The 17,585-nt window shown below is 36.1% G+C and overlaps 1 protein-coding gene across 1 annotated transcript in view; it reads left to right on the forward strand.

The window, feature by feature from the left end:
* The window catches only part of LOC113234720 (gonadotropin-releasing hormone receptor), a 205,784-nt gene that overhangs the window by 154,531 nt on the left and 33,668 nt on the right, over positions 1-17,585 (forward strand). The window contains exon 3 of the mRNA XM_026470178.1: positions 14,655-14,838. Within this exon, the coding sequence (XP_026325963.1) occupies positions 14,655-14,838 (184 nt within the window). The remainder of the gene's footprint in view (positions 1-14,654; positions 14,839-17,585) is intronic.

Consider the following 17,585-nt stretch of genomic DNA (forward strand, 5'->3'; position numbering starts at 1 on the left):
CATCGTTATTCACCTGTGTGGGCGGTCTTCCTCGTGGCTCGTTCTTTAAGTCGAAATTTCCATCACGAAAGCGTTTAAACCAAAATCGCACGGTGCGTTCATTAGTAGACCCCTCTCCAAACGCAGCATTGATATTGCGGGCTGTTTCTGCCGCGTTAGTTCCGCGTCGGAACTCGTATTCAAAAATCACTCGAATTTTCGCAGTATCCATCTTTCTTGTCTAAATTGAATAACAAAAACAATTGAAAGTCGATATTCAAATGTTTCAAATTTAAAAAAAAAATCACAGAAACCATTTGAAAAGAGTTTCATTCGAAAACCTCAAACCATGAAGATTCTATGAAAATTCAAAGAACCTATTGCAATAAAACGGCAATTTCATACTTTAACCCCTAATATATGATGCCTATTTATTGAAATGATGACATTATCACGTTATTTCAACATTGATTACTCATTATAAGATTATTTGTTGCATTTGTCACTACATAAACACAGATGTTCGAACAGCGTAGTATTGACACTTAATCACCGTATTGTAAAGCATATGTATTGTAAATCAAAAGACAAAATTGTTTTGTTAAATTTGCACGCATTCTAAATTACGGTGGGACAATGTGATATTATATTCATGTTTCAGTGAACAAGCTTGAAGGTCTTATGGTGACCAGGAATTTGACACGTTTTTTAAACATTGATTTTTCTTAATGCTCTTAAGTTATTGAGAATGCATTAAGAAATTAATTATTTAATAAATATTATTTAATTAATTATTTAATAAATTAATTATTTCATAAATATTAGACAACATCACATGCGTTGCCTTGCTCTAATCCCAAATTAAGTAACTATACCACTAATATATGGAAATCGGAAACAACGACGGTACCACAAACACCTAAACACAATATAGAAAATTTAGTTTTCCACATTGACCCGGCCAGGGATCAAATCCGGAACCTCGGAGATAGCGACACCTTGCAAAGCGGTGTGCATGCCACTTGACCACGGAGATCGTCTTATTACAATCGTTTGCAACAAGTCATAATTTGAACGACGTATTGTAGATAGGAGTTTTATTAACGTATTTTGTATAGAATAGAGTAGAATACGTTTCTTTGCCAGAATACAGTATTTACATAGGTCTTAAGTAAAATTAGATACATTGTACTCAACCTGCAAGCAGATGTGCAAATTAGTGAGATTTAATGTTTAGTCTCTATAGTTTCAAATTAATGAAATGAATTTGTAAATTCCAAGTACTCATTATTAATACTCGTTTAGAAGCAATGTGTCGAAAGCCATTTTGTCAATTGTATCCCAGTAATATCCCAGCAGAATACATTATATTGTATAACATAATGTAAATAAATGTAAGTTAATTGTAAGCTGTAAGATGTAAGCTAATTTCGTTGCTCTGGTACTCAAGGTACCCATAACAATTTTAGAATTGTAATTGGTGTTTTTTTATACGGTGGTAAGCGCGCCTTTCCATAGAAGTTGCAATGCCATTCAGAGCTTTAAATCGCAAAGATCTTTTGTTTTTATAATATCAAGTGGCTGCTGCTACTTAGCAGCAGTGGCACTACTTCCGTCATCCTGAGACATTAAGTTGACAAGTCCTATGTTCCTGTAATTTCACCAGCACCCTTACACCTACACAGTAAGATTGCTAGTTGCTGGAATTTGCAGTAAGTCCAGATGTCAGTATCAGAAAAAGTTACATCTTGAAATGTAAAGCTTAAGGCACCAACAGAGTTTGTAGACGCCAAACAGACGTAGTACTTGAAACATAGAGCGTAAACTAAATAATGCGTCTATGAAAACCTTTGAAAGTTTAATGACCTTTGAATCGTTGAATATATTATGTGTTGTCAAGAAACACAAAAATACACAAGATTTAAGAGGACAAAGTCACAGATCGCGCCGCTTAAGCATTTTGTAGTTTGCTGTTCTTCGTAGTTAGATATGCAGATTCATTTTTTTTATAGAATAATTTTAAGAAAACGTTCATTATTTTTTCCTAGTATTCTAAATTTACAGAAAATGGTTTTCGTTCAAAATGAAGAGTTCTATAATTTTGGAACTTTAAAATATAACGGGAATCTGACAAACTTTACATTTTTGTTTACCACCCCCGGCCCCGACGCAAAAAGAGGGCTATTATAAGTTTCATGTCTTTACCTTTGTGTCCGTCGGGCATCGAAGCTCTCAAACCACTTTCCGCTTCCACGCGCTTTAAAGCGGTTTTTTTATTATTATTTTACTTAAGAGTGGTTACACACGACGATTTTAAGCAGCGATACAAACGCGCGTTTTTGAACCTAGTAGGTATCTAGGTATATACTGCTTTTATTTATTCAAACTGTATAATAAATAATAACAAATCAATGCAATACATGTTTAACAAATATTGTTGTCTTTCCTAGTTAAGAAATAATAACCATTTACTTAGTTTCTGCTTAAGGTCGAATTTGCTGTGTGAATAAATCGTGTATCCATTTAATACAAATTCGAGACGCAAAAGAGAAATTCATGAGATGTCAAGAAACGATAAATGTCTAAAAATCAAATGAAAAACTTGTGACGTCGTGCAGCGAGATGAGATAGCCTAACAAAGGATGAGGTACAGCTGTAACGAATCGAAAAATTAACTTCATATTGAGTCGAATGTCCTGTCCGGTCGAAGAATTTTTCTTTGTGTTCGATCTTTGTATTAATAATTATAGTAAACTGTTGGAGTTATTTCACTAAAAATTTATGAATATCGCGGTGGTTAAACATCATTAAATTCAATAAAAAAATCAATAACTAAAAAAAAAAAAATTTTTGCTTTCTATTACCCTAACTACACTCTATAGGGAAACGCTAGTCACAATACCAGAACATTTTATTTTCTTAAATTGTCTTTTAATTACAGTTAAAAGTTCTATATGTGGCCAGTGGTTTATCTTATTATTGTCATCATAATTCACCCTTTTTAGCGCTCCTCTAAATATGTCCACACGAGCATATAATGTTGGGATGTACTTGGCTGTACATTGCAAAACTAAATAACTTTGTCACCCACATCCACAGAACAAGATAAAAGCAAAATTGAACCTTAGTTTGAACGAATTTACGATTTATTTTTTACTTTTGATAGTAATACAAAATTTTAAATTACATTCTGAATATTGTTAAAAAACGCAAAACGACGTTTCCTTTTTACAAATGATGTGAATAACCGTGTCTACAAACAAAAAATATTACTTCAATTTGTTAAAAAATAAATTTACGATGCTAATAGCCAATTAGTGAGCCACCAAATTATGACATGACATTGATATGGGTAAATTTTTGTTATGAATGTCGCTACACTAGTATGCATTAGTAACGAATAGTAACTGACTGTTTATTTGATGTTACTTCGCATAGAATCGTCAGCGTAAACAAGATGATAGGAACGGTCAAACTAACATAAATTCATTACCGTACCTAACTCGCAACGAGAAACTTTCAAGTGGACAATGACATAATATAATGAAACAACTTCATGTATAGTCTAACTCGTGCCTGTTCGGTGCATCAGTGTCTACATACACGTCGTTTCGAGCATAGGGTTGTCGCGTTATTATATTAATTCTACCTACAGGTTGTACACATGATTTACAAAAATTAAGGTATCCATAACAGTATTTTCATGCTATATGGAAATAGTCTTTGTCAAACGCAATATGTACGTATTCTTCTTCTTATCGTGTCGATGTTTGTTTTATTTTAGAACTATATTGAGTTTGAATAGTACATAACTACTGAGACATAAGGTGACAGACAAGTCCCATGTGCCTGTAATTTCACCAAGATAGATCTTTCGTCAAGACAGATCTTCCCTCCTTCAGGGCTGCACAAATGGCACAACAGCAAGGACTATGTTGTGGCACCACAGTCACATTCGGTTTGACCAGATCCTTGAAACCTCTGTTCTTTAACATATTGATATTTTTATACCAGTATCGCGAATTAGTAACTGGATTATTATGTGAGCTGTACCGTGTACAGTCCTTTTTTTTTTCAAATCCGAATTTTTCAAACATAATTTTTTGTTAATGACTGTTTTGTATAAATCAATAACCTCCTCCTTTTTTTGAAGTCGGTTAAAAATAACAAAACAGCCAAAAACAAAAAAAAATTACTAATATGGTATATATTAGCGACGAACGTGTATTGTTATCTTAAACACATATTACGTCTTGTCGTGTAATCTTAAACATAAAAATATCGTAATATTGTGATATTAATAACATAAATGATTCTATGGTTCTTTTTCTTCATATAGACACATTCTTACATATCTAATATGGCGAATATTATTCACAATTTTAAAGTATTCAAAATGTACAAAATATTGCTTTTTATGTGAACTGTAATATACAGTAGGTACTATTCTCAAAAGTTTAATCTTCACAACTGTTCAAGTTTACAAATTGACGGTTGTATTTCATTGTAATACATATTTTGACATTATGATTTTTTCGTTTGTTGCCCATGTTACTACCAACTGTACTGTACTACCAGTAGTAACACAGAAAATAATACTTTCCCGTGTTACTACGGTCTAGTAATAAGTAGGGAAATTCTTTTTGCCCGTAGTACTAACACGGACAATAATTCTGTGACGTGTCGCTTACCACCATGCGCACAACTTGTTCTTCCCGTCACTTAGTATAATAAAAAAATACTTTCCCTCATTAATACCGTCATAAATTTTACTTTCAGTTTAAAAGTTAAATTTGTAATTAAATTCATCCATCTAAAGTTCAATAGTGTTTAGATGTAAAAATTATCTTTAATTTTATATTTTTCATATTTTGTTTCTCTCTTACAATGTTCAATATTTTCTTAGTAATGTAATAATATAGTATGTATTATTCCCGAGGGTGAGGGCCTGGTACTTGTAGTACAGGTGTTAAGCCTTTAACAAGTACCAGGTCCTACAAAAAGCTGTTAATGTTTCTTAAATTACTGAGAACCTTCTGAACGTGTTTATGTGGAGAAATAAACATATCATTATTATTATATTATGTTTGCCTGTTTCTGTAAAAGTGAAATAATTCCGATGTATATATAATAGTTATCAGTACAAGTAATACAAAAAATCTACCGAAAAAGAAAAAAAATCGACCGGTGTATCCACAGTTTTTTTATCTCGACACAAGGCGTACAAAATAAGATGCTGAAGTATTATCTCTGACAGCCTTATCTACATGTTAAAGGAGGATTTTCATTAAGTAAATTCTACCTAAACAAAAAGCCATTTCGTTTTGATAACATAATGTCACGAAATATTTATAGCATAGAGTAGGGATAACGCGGATATGAGTTATGACGAAATCTGCAGATGCGGACGCGGATGCGAATGTTTCACCTTCAAATCTGCAGATGCAGATGTGTGAAAAAAAAAGATTTTTGTTCAGAATATTTAATTATGACCAAAAAACTAGTAATTATTATTAACACAAAAATCGAATATTTAGAAAAAATTCTTCGATCCGGCTGGATTCCAACTAGCGTCTTCAGCAAACCGCGCTAGATGCTATGCCAATTAAGCTACGGAACAAACCAGCGAACCTTATGAATTTTTCTATGTGCTTGTTGCAGATCTTTATTTTTTGGTTTTAACGACTTTTTTGCCGTTTTGAGAAATCTATTTCTTCACTCAACCCGGTACCTTTATAGCTACCAGCAGTTGACTAGAGATGTCGCTTTAATAATTGCCATTAAGTATATTGAATTTCAAATTATAACAAACTAATGGAGTAATTTTACAAAAAGTAATTGAATATCGAGTTGGTGAAACATCGTGACACTAAATAGATGTAATTAAAAAAAAGCATAGTTTACATTTAAAGATCAAGCCTGGTAATTATTGGATTATCATTAATTTCAAAGTATATAATATTTTACATAATTCTCTTAGTAAATACATGAATGGAATATTAAAGTACATACATACATACATAAGTACATACTTAAAGTTTATGATGAGCAAATTACTCTTTATAAACAACAATTTTGTAGGTCTTTCGGTACTTAGTCTATTTTTAAGTGGATCGTAATTTAAGACAGCGTTGGTAAAAAGCTGTTCACTTTGGGCTATCTTGAGTTACAAAGTTTCACATAACACTTTTTCAATGGCATCGTTTATTCTTACTAAACTTATTAGAAGATGTGACGAAGATCTATTTAAATTCAAGCAAAATGTTCCCAACTACCATGCATGTAATATAATTCAACGTAAATGAAAAAAAAAAAATCATTTGTTTAGAAAACAAATAGGTCGTCGCCTGCACCACGCGCTGCCGAAGTCTCGATCCTTGATTGGCTAATTAGGACCAGTACTTGGCAAGCGCTTTGCGTAAGGCTCGTTGCTGACGGTCTTGTCATGGCCGGAAAAATATCAGCATCCGCAAAAAGTCTGCATCAATTAATGCGATAGAGATATTTAAAAATGTACAGATGTTCTGCGGTTGCGAATGCAGAAGTCTGCGACATATATAGTACAATGTCATAAATGTCAAGTGACAAGTCAATATAGGGGTGCGGAGAAATAAATCAAAACCTTTCTGAAATTCTAAATTGCTTTTAAGCTACAAGGTTTTGAGCTTTGATCTGAAATATCAATCCTCCACGAAATGTTATCATTCTCTCTGCAAACAGTGTCCGAACATTTGTTAGTGCGACAGTACCTTACCATTTCAGGGCAGAAATACCAAAAATGTATGTGTGTGTGTGGGGGCGGGCCTCAGCTACTTACCGGGTCACAGGTGGCGGATAGTGAGACAGTCCTGTAGTATGCAGGATAGCTGCCAATAATGGGAAATCGAAATAAGCAGTCCCGGACCGAGGCGGTAGGGCTACCAGGGAGTGTTGGGGTATTCAGTGGCATGGGTACCCTCTTTAAAAGACACAGAAGTCCCGATGATGACCCTATGATATGGCGAGCAAACACCGCCATCAAATAAGTGTTTCCCTGGTAGAGGGGAGCAGCCTGCCAGTAGCTAGTTGGGCGGAGTTCGTGAAGAGCGACCAACTAGAAGTTCAACAACAGGCGACGATGCGTAACATCACAACCGGCTAATGTACTGCGATCACCAGCCCGTCGTGGCTGACGTGGTGATTATGGCTAATCTTCTTCCCTTCAAACCATGACAGACAAAAGAAAATATCGACCCCGAATTCCCAGCGCTTCGTCAATCCCTGGTTCGAGCAGGGGCCAGGTGACACGGGGCACGGCGGGGTGCGACAAGTAATCCCAGGGAGTTGACCAACTGCTACAAATTGAAACTTTTAACCTATAACATACAGTCGCTGTCGTCGAATGATAGCCTAATAGAACTAGAAACCGAACTTGGTAACGTTAAATGGGATATCCTAGAATTGTGCGAAATCCGACGCAATGAGGAGGAATTGTTAACTCTGAAATCGGGCCACATCTTGTACTACCGCAAAGGCCTAAAACCCAGTATTAGAGGAATTGGCTTTATGGTGAACCAAGCCATAAAAGATTATGTCGTTGAAATAAACAGCATCTCAGATCGCCTTGCTTACGTGGTACTAAAACTTAGTAAAATGTATAAACTAAAAGTTATCCAGGCATATGCCCCGACATTGAGCTACCTGGATGAGACTGTTGAAGAGTTCTAGGAGGATCTTAGAACCCTGAACGATAAAATTAAGATCAAATATACATTAACAATGGGCGACTTCAACACGTGATTTGGTAAAAAGGAGCACAATGGGGAAACTAGCATAGGGAATTACGGGCTTGGAGTACGAAGTGCCCGTGGACAAATGTTTCTCAACTTCCTACAAGCTAATTCGTTATATGCTATGAACACCTTCTTCGAAAAACAAGAGTAACGCAAGTGGACATGGAGACATACTCATGGCTTACACAAGAACGAGTACGATTATATCATCACAGATACTAAATCCATGGTTCAGGAAACACCTGGCAGCTGACACCAAATGTAAAATACTGCGAGCTAACCAAGATCTCTATAAAAATGCCGTGGAGGCAAAGATCAACCACGAACAATTAACCACCATGACCGTAGAGGCAATTAACGACAAACTAACAGCAGCACTAACTCTCAGCCTTGATGAAATTACTCCAAGTGTTATACCAAATCAACCATCTAAATTAACACCAGAAACTATAAAGATGATGCACCAAAAATGGTCGCTATGTAATGAGGGAAAAATAGTCAGTTAAGAATACAGAAACCTGCAAAAACAAATTTGTATACTGACTCGAAATGACATGATAAACCATAACACCCGTCTTATATAAGAGGCTTTAGAAAAGAACAACAGCTAAAAGAGTCCTAAAGCTGGAGCAGAGCGAAGGCAAGAAGCGTATTTGCAAGCTTCTCAACAAGAATGGGGATGTAGTTACAAGCAAGGAACAGTTACTAGCAACAGAACGACAGAGGAGTTCTACGAAACTCTCTATAAGAGCAAGATACCACCGAGTCGGGCACTGACAGTGATAGATCAAGGGCAAAGACGATTACCTGTCCAAAACGTCGGATCTGAATAAATTCCGGATGTCATCCCAGAGGAAATAATGCTGACTGTAAAACAACTTAAAAATAGGAGAGCCCCCGGAGAACATGGCGTTATAACAGAGATGATCAAAATTTACGACAAGGTGCTTTGGGAAGTGCTAGTACTCCTATTTATAAAATACACGCTACAAACTAACAAACAAACGCTATGTGGCAAAATACCCTTACATCTCAAAGTTAAAGTCTTCAAACAGTGTGTCATGCCCGTGCTCGTCTATGGTACGGAAACCATGACTCGTACAAAGAAGACCGCCGAGTGGTTCCGAGTCGCGCAGTGGGGCATGGAGAGAGCAATGCTCGGAGTTAACCTGCGAGACCGAAAAGGCAACGCTTGGATCCGATATAGGACCAAAGCTAAAGATGTCATGGTTGTTGTGGCGAAAAAAAGGTGGGCGTGGGCGGGGCACATTGCGAGAATGGACGCGAGGTGCTGGACAAGGCGAGTAATTGAGTGGAGACCCAGAGCGGACGTCACAGGGCGCTGCAGACCACCGCAGCGCTGGTTGGACGACATTATGACGACACGGAGGTCGGGACTGGATTAGTCGGGCGCAGGATTACCAAGAGTGGAAGAAGATGGAAGAGGCCTACATCCAAGATTGGATAATAAAACGGCCGCCATGATGATGATGATGAATACCAAAAATAAATTTTAAATGTTTTAACCAGTCTTCGTAGCAGTAGAGTTCCTTGTGAAAGAAGTTGTCCAGAGAAGTACTGCCACCTCACCTGTTTCTGTCGCCAAGCAGTAATTTGAACGCATTACTGCGTTCCGGTTATGAAGAATAAGTATGTTAGTGAAATTACAGACTCATAGGATTTGTCAACCTATATCTCATGGTCACGGGCGCAGTAGCAGTGCCCCTGAGATATTTGCGATTTAAAGTTCTGAATGGCACTGCAACTGCAATGCGCAGGTGTGTCGCTTATCGTCAGGCGTACGACAACTTGTTCGGCCCGTCACAGTATTACGGAAGAATAAACAATGATTACTACCATGGCCGCTGTCGCCAAATCTCACACTGATAATTAAACACTATTAAATCTTGATAATGATTGGTGGTAGATTTTTAAATTTAAAAAAATGACAAATTCTGGATATCAATATTATTTAATTGTTAGTCTGTGGCATATCGTTCAATATCATCAATACCTAGTAAGCTATATGTATGTCAATGCCTATTATAAACCACCTCCGGGGCCGAACGGTTACGATGCTTGTCTGTCACGTAAAAGTCCCGTGTTCGAATCCCGAGGCAGGAGAAATATTTGTATGGCCTCCATCATTACTCTCGTGAGTTTGCGAGTAATTTGTGGTTGTCTATGTATTAGTCCGTGGCACCCGCGACACGGGATTTCCCTAGTGGGGAGCAATGACGTTTCGTTTTATATTGAAATTTTAATGTATATACTGCCATCTTGCGGTTAATAGCTGAACGACGACACATTTGAGATATTTACTTAGTACCTACTTCTCCAAAAAAGAAGCGACCTTATTGAAGTGGTTTACTTTCGTTTCTTATAACATAAAAATGATTACGATAAACAGAACATTGAAAATTTGTTAAAATTAATAAAAGAAGACTTAACGATGATACAAAACACCACCGTAGATAATATTACAAGTGCAATTATCATTTTTGTATTACAAAAAAGGTATTTTTCTACAATTTTCGAGGTTTTACGCAAGATAATTGACACGACCATAACGCACAAAGCGAAAATGGCGGACCGAGTCTCAAGTTTGTGGAATTCCGCGAACTGGCAGGCGTGGCATGCAAATTAAGCACTTCTTCTGTATTTATTGTTATGTGCTTAGTATCACAAAAAACCTCGCAAGTGGATATACGTCTACAGTCAAACAACTTAGATTAAAAGCCATTATCTCTCATTTACGATATTATGTCCCAAAGGTAATAAATGGAATGCAATGGCTTTGGTAAATTTATGAATATCGTAAAAACATGAAGAATGAGTACATAAAACAATTTTCTTTTTTGAAGTAAGCAATAAATTTTCATAATAATAATTTAGAAAATGTCAACAGATTGGTCTATATCAGAAGTCAATGTATTGCACTGATAATAGGCGCCTAAAACATTTTGCAATAAGTTGTTCAAACTTTTAGAAGCAGTAAAGCTCCTTGTGAAAGAGTTTCCCAGAGAAGAACTACCACCTTAACTAGTTCTGCCGCCAACCGGTAATGTGAGCATTACTACGTTCCAGTTTTGAAGGCTAAGAGTGCTGGTGAAATTATAGGCATATGGGTCAACTTACGTCTCAGGGCCTGTCTCTTACCACCAGGCTCACGACTTGTTCGTCCCGTCACTTGCTATCATAAAAAAACTAGCCAAAACAAGGGAGAAAAGGTCATAGGCCCGCGTAAATTGTGCGAGCAAATGCACAGCACACATGCTTACATAAACAAACACGTGCTCGGCTAGCGCAAGCTTACTTGCGGTGGGGCACGATCGTGTAGACGGGAGTACTCGTGTTTATGGCTGTGCTGCGGCTTGTATAAACAAAGGACAAGCGAACTTGAAATACAAAGATAATTGAACAAGTTCTTCATTGTTGGCAAGCACTTGCCTTTCTTTTATCTTTAGATTCTCGTAATATGCATATTTATGAAAAAAAAAAAACATTTTAAACGGAGTTGATATCTTCAATAAATTTTAATGATGCTCACGGTTGTGCATTAAACTTAAAGTAAAAACCTTTGTAGTCCCTAAAGGCTGTTTTATTCTCAATTATGAAATAAAAAGGTAAAAAGTACATAACTAACAATTAAATAATAAATACCATGCAATAAAATACATTTTCGGGCTTGAATAGTACTTGACTACATTTCGTAGTTTAATATCGGGTGCGATTATAACTTGTCGTGCTTGTATTTTTTTCATAAAATAAATTAATTAATTTTCGTTAAAAAATACTTATTCAATTAAAAAGTATCTGTAGAAAAGAGTATAATAATCATAATCCTTTATTTTATTATAGTTAATTACAATGATATTAATCTTAACACATTACACTACGTACCCGTTCCGAATCCGAGAACCGACATCTAGAAAACTCGAACCGACATCGGATGTCGCTTATGCACTAAGTCCGATACGAATCCAAGAAAATACGAATATCGCTTGTACACAGAGATCACTACTAACTATTTGTCCTTTCAATCTTCGTCAACTTTTGGCATTGTTGATACATATGAAGACGCAGAAGAAATAAAAAAATTAGGATACACCTTCTCCTGTTGAACTGACTTTTCAGAGAAAAAATTTACAATAATTTTGATGAACTTAAACAAGTTAGCAAGACATTTATTTATAGTTGTATGTATGTATCGATACTTGCTGTTTCCCTTTGTTCGTCCGCGTAGACGTCACCGCCGCGATACGCCGCCACGTATGGATTAGGGTCCGCGAAAATATTGTTCCGAATTGCCTTCAATGCAAAATGCAAATTCCGGTTTCCAAAATCGAGACTACCTTTATTCTCGGTTTTGGAAAACGGAATTTGCATTTAGTGCGCAATCTCTCATATTCATAGCACTATGACTACTTGGGATTCCGTCATATGTCGGATTCGGAACTGCTACGGCTCGCAGTGCGTAAATGCTTTTACAATTTAAGGCTATTGTGACAGAGCGGAACCCGTATTAAGGCTGACATTCTATAAAACGACTTTGACTTCGAGTAAACTAAAATGACGAGCGAGTAAACTAAAAGAACGAGCGAGTCTTTCGTATTTTATGCCTAATTTTAAGCAAGAAATTAAGTTAAATTTTGAGTTTACTTCGTAATTGCTTGCTTAAACTTAGGCAAACTTCGTTTTGTAAATACTATACACTTGCATTAGCTCGCCATTTTCGCTCAGTTGAAGACCAAGTTTTTTTTCGTTTTATAAATCTCCGCTTAAGACCGGGTTACTGTATTCCGGCTTCTCCTATAAGTATTATAAAAATCATACTGTTTGACCTCATTATTGATAACTTGTTATGACTTAACGTTACGTATATTATATACGTATATATTATCATTGCAGACAGGGCTGCACAGGGACTAGCCAGACTGACACTAACGCTAACTGCAACAGATATTATAAAAAAATGAATCCCATGCAAGCATTTTAAGCAGTTTTCCTAATAGTCGTGCACTGGCTGCATGGCTGCAGAACTAAAGATATAAATGAGAAAGAACAGTGCATTTACATTGAGCATTATATCGCAATAATAATAAGGTCGCTCTAAAGTGCGGACTCGTGCAACAGAGGATGGCTTATTATAATTATTTACCGGAAGCAAAAGTCGAAAACGACCGCACAAAAATCTAATGAGACCGATCCATTATCACGGACAGGACTATTCTTGCGAATAAACCTGATATTGTGATATTGGATCGATCGCAGTCGACGAGAACGAGGGTGGACGAGGGTCTTGTGAAAACCGAAACCGAGTAACGTCCGTAGTATCTCTATCTTTCACACGAGATTACCGATATATGGAATGCGGGCCCCACTGAAATAATCCCAATTTTTTTGTACGCAAACGGGTTAATGTCAGTCAGCTTCGTTAGCAGCTTTCGGCGGTTGGATTTCTATGGCGTATCGTTTCCAGCACAAATGCAGAGAGCGGTTCAGCTCGATACGACACATATTGTTCCCCGGTTTTAAAATAGACAATAATAATACTCCTCGATTATAGCCAACCGTATTATAGAAGATAAATTTCTCTTAATTCCATAAATCAGATGTTAAGCAGCTACAAATGTTGCTACATTCATATAACAGAAAAGAAACAACTTGAACCTTATGTTTAAACGTTTTAGAAATGCGTCCACTTGGAACTTAAAAAGTTTTAACCCATTTCTTTAATATTTTCATAAATATGTTTTATATTGTTTGATCTTTTTATATTAGAAGTACCTTTTTTTTTCTTGAAACTGATCAGTTGCGATTTTTTTGTATGTACCGAAATTCGAAAACATTTTAATGTAAGGTAACATATTTTTATTACTGTTCTTTACTTTGAATAGCATAAATATGAACCGCTATAACCATGGCATGACTTATCATATCGCCAAAAATATTCAGCTATTGTTTGTATTTTTGTCAAACAGGTATAAAATATGCAAAAAATCTTATGAACATAATAAGTACAAAATTTTGAAATGCTGATTTTGTCTACGAACACGTGTGGTGAAAGACAGCGAAACATATAATAATCCTATAATTACCTTGCGAGTAAAGAACTTGAAAACGCAAGAAGGAGTAATTCGGAATCCTAACAAGTTGTAATAATAGTCTTCGTACTCCATTGAGAAACAGCCATGATGATATTGGCTTACAAAAAATGTTATGGCATTTCGTCTATTGTTGTCTCTATGCTATTATGTTATGATTTAGTTGGGTCACCACGCTTATCGGCACGGAATTGCATTTAGCCGATCGGAAAAAGCTTTATATCAATTTAATAAGAGCGAAAAAGACGTTGTGCATTTCGCATTGGCTTATACAACGCGGTACGACACAGATTGGCAATGAATCTGCTTTCTGAATTTGAATTTTCGATCGCGTTAATACGCAGCCAGCGAAAGGTCGCATCTCACGATAGCAGGACAGACGGACACCGATCCGAGACGAAGTCGACGACCTAACCCGTCATCTTAATGGGACAAGGTAAAACATTTACGCCGATTCCGTATAGATAGGTGTGGTGACTTCCCTTACTCCTACACTTGGATATTGTCTTAAAATGTCTAAAGGCGCCTACAACAGATTTACTCGATATTTTGATGATCGACTCATGTAGAATACATTAGGCGTAGATGCAAATACAAATTTGTTCGATCACAAACATTATAGTGGTAATAGTAACAATTGTCAAAAATCGAGCAAATCTGTAGGCACTTTAATTTTGAATGTCAAATTTACTCTGTCACTTCAATATAAATTTGCCAACGTTAATGCTGTCCGGTGCTGATTTTCAAAGTTGCTTTTCATTGTAATTTTAAATAAAATTAATACCTTTTGTTTCAGGCAATAGTGTTCAGCGTGGTGCGAGGCCCGTTTGTAGAGGAATTCGAGCAATGTGTAACTCATGGATTCTACACAGAACGATGGCAGGAGCAAGCTTACACTACATTATCCTTGGTCTTCATGTTCGTACTGCCTCTACTAATCTTAGTATCTACTTATGTATCTACAGTTAGAACTATTGCAAGTAAGTATTTTGATGTTTATTTCTAATTTAAGTTCAAATCAAAGAAGGTTCTATACATATACAAGTGTAACATATTATGTACGGAGTGCTCCGCTGTATTAAAATGATCTTTGGGAATATTTTGGAATGCTTCTATGCTTCTTCCATTTTTAGCTTGACAAAGTTTCACACCCGGCCTTTGCGATGTATAACTGAGCATTTGCATTATTTTTTATTGCTGCATGTATTTTGGGATTATGTATGACACATATGTGGCGATCCCACTACGTAACTTACATGTACTTATATAAACACTATATATATAGTGTTTATGTAAAATTATAAATATATAGCACATATTACAAAATATAAATGTATTACTAGTAAACGAGAATGTTATAACATATAATAGATACATATATGATACACACATATATAATACATACTACAATAAATAAACACTAACTACAGAACTCAACTATACTAAACAAATAAATAAAAACACGGATACACTTACTTGCACGACGTATCGGATGAAGACACTGGAGTCGCGCACTGCGATGCAAGAACAATGGGCTACGTCACTCACCTACGTCGACGCATCGAACCATGTTGCTGCCTGCCAAACCAGTCTAAATCACTCGCGGACGCAGTACGCACGTCGCTTGCGTTTATGTTGGGAACCGTATTCTTACGCCTTTTGCTTCTGTAAATACCTAACGCATTTGATATTCACACGTATTTTATCATTTTATCCTGATTTCCCACGGCCCGAGGTTCCACGGACCGCGCCGCGCGAGTTCGCGTCAATGCACGGTGGAAAGAATGCCGCCCGTGACGTCGCGAGCTCACATTGTATTGGCCCGTGGCGCGAGTTAGCTCGTACAAATCGGCGCGGCCCGTGATATCACAGGCCGTGAGAAGCCGCCTTTATTATAGTCTTCCGGTATTTATCACAGAAAACGTTTATTTATTAAAAAATTATTTCGTAAAATAATTTAAAGCTTGCATCAAATCATTGATGCAAATGTTCATGGGGTTAAAGGCGTGTGTCAGGTTAGCAGCAAGTGGAAGGCTGTGGTCCCTGACTATCCCGATGGCAAAAGGGCGTGAAGTGTGTGTATGTATAAGACTATAACGGAGAATAGAAGCAAAAAATATAGTTAAGAAAATAAAATATAGTCAAAATGCGCACCCATTAAATACATTTTTGTCACCTCGCTGAAAGCTCATTTATTATTATCCACCCACAAAGTTTTGAATTAATTTTCGAGTGTTTTATGGAATATAAATGACTTCCCTTGCATATAATTAGTCAAGTATATTTATTACGGTAAACATGCTACGTAGTCATTAGGGACCAAGGTGACTACAGGGTGAGGGTGTCGAAGAACAGCCATCTGCATTTCAGTATTGTGGGTATACTTACAATAAATTATGCTGTTAATTCCTCCGTAGTTTGCGACGTATTGTCGTCCACAAAAGCTCGCAACTTATCATTCACCTTAAGCTTTCATAATCCACTAGGCTCATTTTCCAGTATCAGGCAAACCAAAGATGCACAGCCTTCGTTACTTGTTTCCGTTTCATACGTATTGTTAAGATTTCGTATTGTTTGTGCTTCATTTGAGTTACATCAAACTTGTATTCGAAAATTACACGAATTTTCACAGTATCATCCAAGTTGGAGTTCAAAACGAATGCCAAATGAACCAAAATGAATAACGCCCTACTTTAAAAAATAGAAGAATTTCATTTCAAAAAGCAGTCATAATTATTTCATACATACGTATATTTATTTATGTCATCACGCAGCAATGTGAGCATTACTGTATTCCGGTTTTGAAGGGTAAGGGTGTTGGTGAAATTACAGGCACGTGACGCTTGTTAACTATATGGAATTAAGGAAAAAGTAAAATCCATTGTCCACCGTACTGCTTTCGCAACGAGAAATCGGCGGTCCCCGATTCTAAGAAATCTACTCAAAAAACTGACAAGTGTTACAAAGGATGAAACGTGTTATACCTGACTAAAACTTCTTTTATTACATAATGAATTCTACAGTGTAGAGGAATATTTTGCAAAGAATTATTTTGTGTCTATTTATATCTCATAGTTATCCCATTTTATTTAATATTTATTATTGTTTAAAATATTTCAAATAGTAACATTTATTAAAATTAAAATTAATGATTCTATTATGTCTCAGTGATGACCGCAATGGTAGTGCTCCAAAGATCTTGATACGGAAATTTAATTGATATATATATATATATATATATATATATATATATATAATTTAATATTAATATATATAATTTATATTTATATATATACGCACTGGTAACTGGGACACACTTTTTTTGTGAATCGTGCCATCTATTCCTGATATCGGGATCGTTTTGTCAGTTTTACCAATTTCAAGTATGGCATGTTTGGAGAAGGGATTATCTGCTTTATTTTGTGTGATAGTAATTGCAAATCAGCCGTATCAGTATATTTGATATTACATATAAGCTCACTGATTGTGGGCCTATCTATACCTAGGTACTGATTTTTTTCTGGCGGCTAGTTATCGTTCAACGTTAAGAAACTAAGAAAGTGGCAGTTGTAGATATTAGTCCGGCTACATACTAATTAGTCGTTTGAGTTTCTTTTATGTATGATTTTATATCCAGGCTTACATAAATGTAATAGTAAAGGTCTTTACTATAATTTGAATGAATTTATTTTATTCAAACTTTTAATTATGACATTTAAAGACGCTA

The sequence above is a fragment of the Hyposmocoma kahamanoa genome, unplaced genomic scaffold (genome assembly GCF_003589595.1).
Source record: "Hyposmocoma kahamanoa isolate Upper Pololo Valley unplaced genomic scaffold, ASM358959v1 86, whole genome shotgun sequence".
Classification (NCBI taxonomy): Eukaryota; Metazoa; Arthropoda; class Insecta; order Lepidoptera; family Cosmopterigidae; genus Hyposmocoma; species Hyposmocoma kahamanoa.